Source organism: Mytilus californianus, unplaced genomic scaffold, assembly GCF_021869535.1.
Source record: "Mytilus californianus isolate M0D057914Y unplaced genomic scaffold, xbMytCali1.0.p SCAF_2, whole genome shotgun sequence".
Taxonomy (NCBI): domain Eukaryota; kingdom Metazoa; phylum Mollusca; class Bivalvia; order Mytilida; family Mytilidae; genus Mytilus; species Mytilus californianus.
Window position 1 is genome coordinate 115,915,779 of NW_026262668.1, and position 9,137 is coordinate 115,924,915.

Consider the following 9,137-nt stretch of genomic DNA (forward strand, 5'->3'; position numbering starts at 1 on the left):
ACAAAATGAAAGTTGTATCCTCATCGCCAACACGTTTGCATATACACACAAAAAAACTAGATAACATTTTCTGTATTTTTCTTTTTTTTTTCTTTTTTTTTTGCTAGTTACATACCTGTTAGCTACAATTCAAGGTTAGTATTATGCATGTTAAGGCTATATTGCATGTGCATATGGTTCTGTGAGTGTTTTATTGTTGGTCTGTTTGGTTCTGTTGAGTGGAATTGGGTGACTTTTTTTATACCCCTCTTCTCGTGTCTTTTTTAACGTACAGCTATGGCTTTTTCACCAAATCAAGACGACATTAAGTAATCGGTGCTCAAATCTGGCATGAATTACAAAAGGAGAGAGACCGGGTGCATCAACGGGGTAAGCGTATCCTGCTATGCCATGCAAACACTGTGTGTGAAACATTTGTATAATGATACAGTTGATGACAGTGATTCTAGGAGAAGAGTATGGTATTGAAAAATAACAAGTCAAACCATTGGAACAAGTCAAATTTACGTTGATGTAACAATTTAATAGACCATATCGGACGTATATCATTGTATTACACCTGACAGAAAACTACATTTATTTGATATGGAACTGTTCCACGTATTTTCGAATTCAAATAGATCTCCTCATCAAATTTTAATTAATGCCCAGTAGGACTTCAAGTTTTTTTTCATGAGGCGGGGTCCGTTGGTTGGCTGCGGCAATGCAAAACTATTGCTCTATCCAGCATTTTCCAGTGGCAGTCGTAATTTCCGCCCTTCCTATTGGATTTATTGTCAATTTGTTCTCGTTCGGAGTATGCATAAAGTACTTTCACTGGTCGCTAAGCAAATAAAAATCAGTCAATCTTGTTTTTTTTTTTAATTTAATTTCTATTGTAAGTTTGGGAAATAATAGTTTTTTGCTGTGAATTTGATTTTATGTCAATGAGGAATGTTATACTGATTAAGATATTACACTATATGCTTTATATATTTTATAAAAGTATCAATAACATTATTATTTATTTGTTCACAAGTAATTACTGTTAGTTATGTTATAGTAGGAAATCAAAGTATACAAGTAAAATCAACAACACCTACTACTACACATATGATTACAACATCGGTTACCACTTCACATGTGGAAACAACAACCCCTACAACTACACATGTACCAACAACAACGCCTACCATTACACATGAACCAACAACCTCGCCTACCAATACACATGAACCAACAACTTCGCCTACCACTACAAATTTACAAACAACAACGCCTACCACTACACATATGATTACAACAACCTCTACTACGCCAGTTGCATCAAGTCCTGATATTACGAGCAATCCTACAACACTTTTTACCATTACACAGGTTACTAGAACAACTGCACAGAACACATCAATAGCACCAACAACCCAATTTGCTAGTTCAGTATCTGCAAGCCAAAACGCCCAAGGTATAAATTATGTTATAATCGTTCTCATAAACTATTTATGTTGATGCATATTAAGTATTGGAAAATGCTGCGTTTCAAATATACGTGTTGATGAATGCTATAAGCATTGGAAAGTGTTGCATTTCAATTATTTTGTATATACATATACATATATTTTTTATTTAGCTCATCACAGAGCCTATAATGAACATATTAATTAAATGAATGCATAGAAAAATATAACATATCAAATAATACATATTCAGTAATAGAAAATGAAAATGGAATTACTCAATATGTATATTCGCACAATTTGTCTCATTTTTAGTTTATGAATACTCTAAATTGAAATTTTTCTTTTTCTCTACCGCAATTGCCTGACTGAAGGACAGCAAATCGAAGTATTTTAGTCGGTTTCATAAGTCACGATACAAAGATTCATTTTATCTATATTTTCTTTCATAATTGAATCAATAAATTACCAAAGCGAGCACTTCAAGTGTGGATATTGTTCTATAATAAATGGCTATTTTGTGTGATGTTGACATGCCTCAGTAAGACAACAAAACCGTAGGACATCTAGTATTCAATTTGTTTGTAAAATAGTATAAGGAAATAGTCCGCGGAATTGATGGTGGTATCGGCCAAACATACAAACGTCTTTATGTCAAATTTGCTAATGGTTTTAAAAATCCCAAAAATCCATGTTGGTCTAGAACGATAACAGCGTTTTCTAGATGCTCAATAATTTTAACACAACTATTGTCCCAAAAGCATGCTTCTATAAGCATTTAGCAAACTTATATAGAGAGTAATACACTTATACAGTTGTTCAAATATATTTCGTGCACAGAAATTAAGATCTAACATGTTGTAATATGTTTCACACTACCTTCTGCTATCTATGTATACTGTGTGTAGTTTGTATGTTGTATGCCTATATTTGTTATGACTTAGGTAAATAAAGATTATTATATAAAATACATGTTGCTTTGTTTTCAGCAACATGCAGTGATAAACCTGGAGTAAATTGTACTGTCCTAATGGTAACCAATATTTGTTCTACAGCTGTAGCCAATACCTTATGTACCAGATCGTGCAATCATTGTTAGTATTGTATGGTTAACTATTAAAATTCCATTTGAATTCTACGACTGTCTATACTCCTACTAAGAGAATCGGAGGTATAAGTGATGCATAGATGTATATGTAAATTGTGGATAGAGAATGGTTGGTCCAAATTATTGAAGTTGGAAAGAAACTTATGGATCATTAACAAAGGATACACTTGGATTTTCAATTATTTCCCTTAAACTATTCCAGAACTGTGACCTAAATTCCAATGAAACATGGAGAATCCCCTCATAAAATGAATTTAATTTTTATGATTTTTTTTCTGGACTTACGGATTGAGTTGTTTTTCGTGGACTTAATTCATTCCATACAAGAGCAATATAGAATGACGAGTGCTGTCCCCTAACTTGATGCCTACGCTCAGAGTTGAGACAGATTTATCAGTCTAAAGAGCAATATTTCTTAATCTCGTTCTATGTTTTCATGATTTCAATAGGGCATACAATAACTCCATGGATAAGACATGAAATGAAATTTGAATATGTTTTTCTTAACGTACTTAAGATTTGACCCTTGATGTTCCAAAAATAATCATAACTTCCGTAGTTTTCGGATGACAGATAGAGAATGAAGTGTTGTATTTGTCAATTTCCTTCCAATGTCAGTGTTTAAGACCTTGATGTTATATTTACTCTAACAAAACAATATAATAACAATGTAGTTACTATTGATTTTATATAACAAAATCCTTTAATAAGTTTGTTAATGTTGTTTATTTAAGTGGGATTGTTCTTTCGCCTTGAAAAAAAACCCAGAGCAAACGACTCAGTTTCCACTAACAAAAGCATTAAGCATTGAAAAGGAGTATGATTTTTTTAATTTAATTCAATTACAGTTCAATTAGAAAAAACGTGTACAGCTAAGTACAATTAAATTTATTCAATATTACTTCTAAAAAATAAGATTAAATAGGGCTAGTTAGTTTGAAAATACATGTATTATATTGTTACACAAAAGAATTGAATACAAGTTATTCCAGTGTTACAGTTGAAGTTGTGGAGGGGATAATTTGATCATATTTAATGTCATTTTTTAATATTTAAATTATCATAAAAGTATGTAAATGATTGCAAAGTATAAGATATACGACTGTTCAAATCTATGTATTTATTATTACAGGTCCTCCTTGTGAAGATAAACCGGAAGTAGATTGCACACTGTTTGTTGCCAGCAATATCTGTAATGTACCAACAGCAAAGATCTACTGTGCAAAGACTTGCAAGCACTGTATGCCAGTTGATGTTGTAAATGGACCTCCAGTTGGATAAACCTATCTGGTCAATTAGGCCTTCACTATTTTCAATTCTTTGTTAATAAATAAATGTGTCAATTTTTTGAGATAGAAACTTACAAAGTGCCTTTATTTATTATCTTTCATTTTTTATGAAGAATATCATTTGTCATTCTGGGTATGTGATACCATCTAACAATAGTATGCAGTGGAGATACGAAAAGACGAGGCATAATTCATTTTTGACAGGAAGCATTTTCAAAAGTCTTTCAAACATATTTCTAAGCGCTTTTGTCATTCCCTTCTATGAGTAGGGCCCTTTGTTCCTGAATACTCTGTTTGCACAGGATGTGACAACCTCGCCGAATAGAATATCAGTATACAGTCACTTGTTGCTTTGTGGATGATAACTGGGAAAAACAGTGCATATACATGTACGTGTGCATAGTTAAATTATAATATGGAGCTTCGAAATATTTGTAAACTTTTGAAGTAAAGAAAACATTTCACAAAACACTCGATTATAGTAGGTGCATATACACGTGGATCTTTTTGTGCATAAGCATAAAATGTGTCGAAAAAAATTCCACAGAAAGATAAAAAGATTGATCTTTTAAAAGCATTAGTTTGCATCTCAGCCCCTGGCAACATTTATTTTGGGAAAAATCATAAACATGGGCAATAATCTCATCGAAAAGAGAAAGTCGGGTACACATTTTTTATGTTCAAACGTGTTTAAGTTGACTGTTTGTCTTGAAAACGTATAAAGCAAACATATTTGATACCTCATCTCGCTACAGATTTCATTATTTTTATATATTTAGACTATGTGTTAATATAATAACACCACAAATTCAAAGTATCAAGAAATACAGAATATGGGTTAAATGAAATACCTTTCTAATGAGATTTCTAATGAGACATAACAACAGAGTAGGTGTGTTTGAATAACAAAAAAAAAGAATTTTCGTGCTACTACAAATATTAAAATTTGAGGTGTATTTCTTACTTGTATATTTCATTTTATTTTCGTTATTAGTCATATTAGTTATTTTATTCATAAAATGTACTGAAAAAAATGTCAGATACACTTACATTTTTTACTAAAAACCAATGACGACAGAATTTACAAGTGGATCTTAAAAATGCATAGCTTAAAAAAAACATTTTTGGGTTTATTATCAAGGGTAATTCGTCTTCAACCTCAGAAAAGTTTTAGTCTGCCCTTCCATGAAATATTTAATTAGATTTTTTTTTAATGTTTTTTGAACTTTCGAAAATTCAACCTGACAACCGACCAGACAATAGTTTAACGTTGACAAAAGGCATAAAAGTATATTTCACAATTCATTATACGAGGGTTGTCCGTAAAGTTCGTGGACAAGCTGAAGTCTGCGTAAAAATAGCATTTCTTGTAAATTCTTTTTGCATATTAGTAATTCTGAACTATATCCTAGTTCGGTTATATCAATAGTTGTCCAATTTTAAATACGAAATAATGACACTTACTTTATATAAATATAAGCAATAGGGACCCGGAGCATGGTGAAAATATCACATTACATGCAGGCTGGTGTTTTCATATTTTTGTTATTTTAAATTTCAAAATCCGCCAAAAAATACACGAAACATACATTGTGACGTTGACAATAGTCTTGCCGTTACACCTGCTAAATTTGAATGGTCAAAATTTCGAAATGGCGGAGAAAACTCGATTTGAAGCATTGAATTCAGAATCGGCTTCACTGAAAAAAAGGGCATTTACGGAAAAGGTGGAGCAGCGGATGGTTATAAAGCTTTATGTAGACATCGGAAAGACGCCAACAGAAACACACAAATTCTTAAAACAGTCTGAGAAACATAGCAAAGTTAGTCGGTTATTGGAATTCAAGTGGCACAAAAGGTTTGGGGACGGTAGATACAATTTGGAAGACGACGAGCGGGAAGGTAGGCCATCTTTCAGGAAATCAGATGCGATAAAAGATGAAGTTCTGAACGTTATCAACGTTGACCGGCGACTAACAGTTTGCGAAGTTGCAGACAAAATGTGACATTTCTAAGACTACAGCGCACCACATTTTTGCAAATGATTTAAATATGAATCGAGTATGTGCTAGATGGGTACAGCGACTTCTTACAGCAGAACATTTAACAAAACGGCCATGATGGAATTGTCGAATCAATTTATTAAAAAACTTTCTCGTGGTCGTGGTGGCATACGATTTCTAGACAGAATAATTACAACCGATGAAAGCTGGTTTCATTACTACATCAGTGATATTACACCAAGACAATGCACCGGGCACACTTCTCTAAAAACTCATCTAGAAATTGATTTACTTGAGTTCGAATGTCTGAAACAACCTCCGTATAGCCCTGACTTAGCGCCAATGGATTTTGCGGTATTCCCGCATATCAAATCTTTTCTCCGTGGACAAAGGTTCGACGATTTACCTGAACAAAGACAGGAAGTAATGAACATAATCTTAACAACAAAAACAGAACAGTTTGAGAAAATATTTGATGACTGGTTGAAAAGATGTAAAAACTGTGTTGCTTTGAAAGGAGACTACGTTGAGAAAAGTTATAATGTTGACGTCGTCGAACGTCGGAACGTCGGAAATATTTGTTTGGGTGCTCCGGGTGAGAGCTTCTTATATTTTTACATTGATGAAAATACGATTATTTAAGCAGGTACTGAAATAAAATTTTGTACACTTAATCAGTAAATCATGAAATTAGTTATATACTTGTTTTATTTATTTCGGACGGGTAAATGATATTTTATTGAGATTGTCCTCAAACTTTACGGACAACCCTCGTAGCTAATAGATACATTTATCTTTTAAAATACAACTGTAATGTAAGAATGTTAATAATGATATTTGGATAAATTTATCGATTTTCAAGAGCAAAATTGATGGCGCTTCATCCCTTAAATGGCTTCCATTTTCGCAATTGAAAAAAAAGCAGGTGGCGTGATGGGGACATAACTTTGACGAAGTAGAATCCTGACTGGGAGTTTTTATCACTAGTTACTATTTCTGTGTCTCAACTCACTAGCGAAATCTTCTTGCGGGCTTAGACCTTTAGAAACTAGATTTGTCGTCTGACATGTAATTTTACCAATAGTGAGATTTTGAATGAATGTGGGTTCGCATGGCGGTTGATGTGTCCATAACAGTATAGTGCTTACCCTGTCGACGCAAACGATATTATAAGGATTGAACATAGGTCTTGCTACTTTTAGAGTTCATGTGATTCCCTCATACTTTTTTGACTTACCTTGATTTGTATCATCTTTATCGATCTATGAAAATTGAACACCGGTTTCCTACTGTTGCCTTAACTTATACGGCCTTCAAACATTTCAAGAGTAGTACTACAACAGCATATATCCAATTTTTCAGCAACTATAAAAATAATATTCATTACTGCAATTAATAACTAGAGAAGTGTAAAAGTGACGCCACCCAAATTCGAACTTGATCCGTGTTTTATGGTGATAAGCATTATGTATAAGTTTCATAAGCAAACTATCACATTATATACTTTGGTTATTCTTTTTAAGACCCTTTTAATCAAATTGCTCCTAACGTTTCTACATATTTATACATCCCTGGCTTTTAATGTTGGGGCTGATGGATTTAAATCTAAAAACTCGCTTCGGACGCACGAACTATAACATGTGTTATTATCATTTGGTTCCTTTTATTTACACACATAGTTTGAGAAGATTGGTGACTTTTTCCTCACTGCCGAACCCTCGAGTTTAATCTCTAACTCGATTTGTTTAGTCGGCTAGTACGAACCTTGTTTCTTTTGCATTTTCAATCTGGTGAGTAATTCTTAGTTCCGGTTAGGATTCTTTCGTTTTTGTTCATGGCTGCTTTTTGATTTGATGTCTCTTCCACAACTTTCACAACTAAATTGCAGGCCAACATCTGCTTGAACAAGTGTCTCCAATTATGGATGCGTCGAGGTTCTGCTTGTCGTAGATTATATTCGTTTGGACAACTGGCTTCAGTTGATTCCTTTTTTAAAGAGAGGACTGGCGGTGAATCGGTTTGGATTTAAGAATCTTAATTTCCGAGCCCCCTTCTTGTGTAGCGTTTTGTGAAACGGAAAATATATTAATGAAGGAAAGGTCAGGTATTGCTGTTTATATTTGATTTATCTATTAACGTATACTAAATTTCGCAAGCATATTAAGAGAATTATTGATTATTTAACGTAAAAATATCATTAATCCGGCTTGTCATCCGCACTGGATATCCTGTCGTATCTTAACTCATGGTTCTATTTTATGCGGACCGTCGTGTCATCTACGTCTTCAGTACATAAAGTCTTATGCAAAAAACATTTACTGCATTTCAAATTCAGTATCATCTATGATTTAATTGATGACAATATAAGAACTCTATTTGATCAACAAAACTGCTTTAAAACCACAAAAAAAAAATAATGGCATAATTTTGAATCTTGATTCAAATCATGATGATTTTTACATTTTGTTCTGGAAAGAGAATAGACATATCGGTGGTATAAGGGGGAAAAGTGTTTTATTTGAATCCCAAAATATGTGTCTTTGCCTAATGCGAAACCCCTTATACGGCAGTAAAGTACATATTTCTTCTAATTTTACCGTTTTACTGATTGGTGAATAAGTAGTTATTGATATGTTATTGATATAAGTTATCTGTTTTATTATAAAAAGTTAGACTTTCCCATGTATTATGTCAGAAACAGTATTTTTCTTCAAGTTAATTACATTTTGCAAAACAAGTTAGTCGACCAGCAACAGGCATTAGTATCTATTATTAGTTTGAGCATTATACATTAGATAGACCATAAGACCAAATCGTTACCTACGTGAAAAAAAAATAAAAGCTTCATTGGGAGGTTTGATATTTATAAAAAAACTAGTTTAATCCCACCAAATTCATGTGCCTAGCTATATAGCTGACCCCAGTCAGAAACCTCATCAGTGCATGTCTCACACATGTATATCATATTTTAATGATTTGTTTTATCTTTATGTAATTCAATGTTGATTATAATTTGGATTTTTTCTGATTAGTTCATTCACAAGTCTTATTGCCTCGAGACGCTTTTAGCTTAACTAATATATTGCATATACAGCTATCTTTTGTAGAAGATTATGTGGTGCCCTCTTAAGTGATTTTTTCTTTGGGTTTTTTTTTTTTGTGTGATCAGGTTACTGTCTCATTGACGTATACGCATAACCCACATCTCTTTTTATTCATACGTACCAGGAAAACGTATAATTTGATATACGATATCGACATCTGAAGCAGATGACTACAGAGTCAACAGAGAAAAATTATAATC

At 32.9% G+C, this 9,137-nt stretch overlaps 1 protein-coding gene across 1 annotated transcript; it reads left to right on the forward strand.

Annotated features, from left to right (window-relative positions):
- The first annotated feature begins 390 nt into the window (after positions 1–390).
- Positions 391–3,876, forward strand: LOC127727772 (integumentary mucin C.1-like). The gene is made up of 4 exons (XM_052234889.1): positions 391–461; positions 1,032–1,441; positions 2,423–2,527; positions 3,674–3,876. The coding sequence occupies exons 1-4, from the start codon at positions 391–393 to the stop codon at positions 3,820–3,822; spliced, it is 735 nt and encodes a 244-aa protein (XP_052090849.1). The 3' UTR covers positions 3,823–3,876.
- The last annotated feature ends 5,261 nt before the right edge of the window (positions 3,877–9,137 follow it).

Excerpts from the sequence above, each read along its gene's own strand:
- LOC127727772 (XM_052234889.1), top strand. The coding sequence starts at position 391 with ATGCAAACACTGTGTGTGAAACATTTGTATAATGATACAGTTGATGAC. Across the intron at positions 1,442-2,422 it reads TGCAAGCCAAAACGCCCAAG|CAACATGCAGTGATAAACCT; the intron begins GTATAAATTATG and ends CTTTGTTTTCAG. Across the intron at positions 2,528-3,673 it reads TACCAGATCGTGCAATCATT|GTCCTCCTTGTGAAGATAAA; the intron begins GTTAGTATTGTA and ends TTATTATTACAG.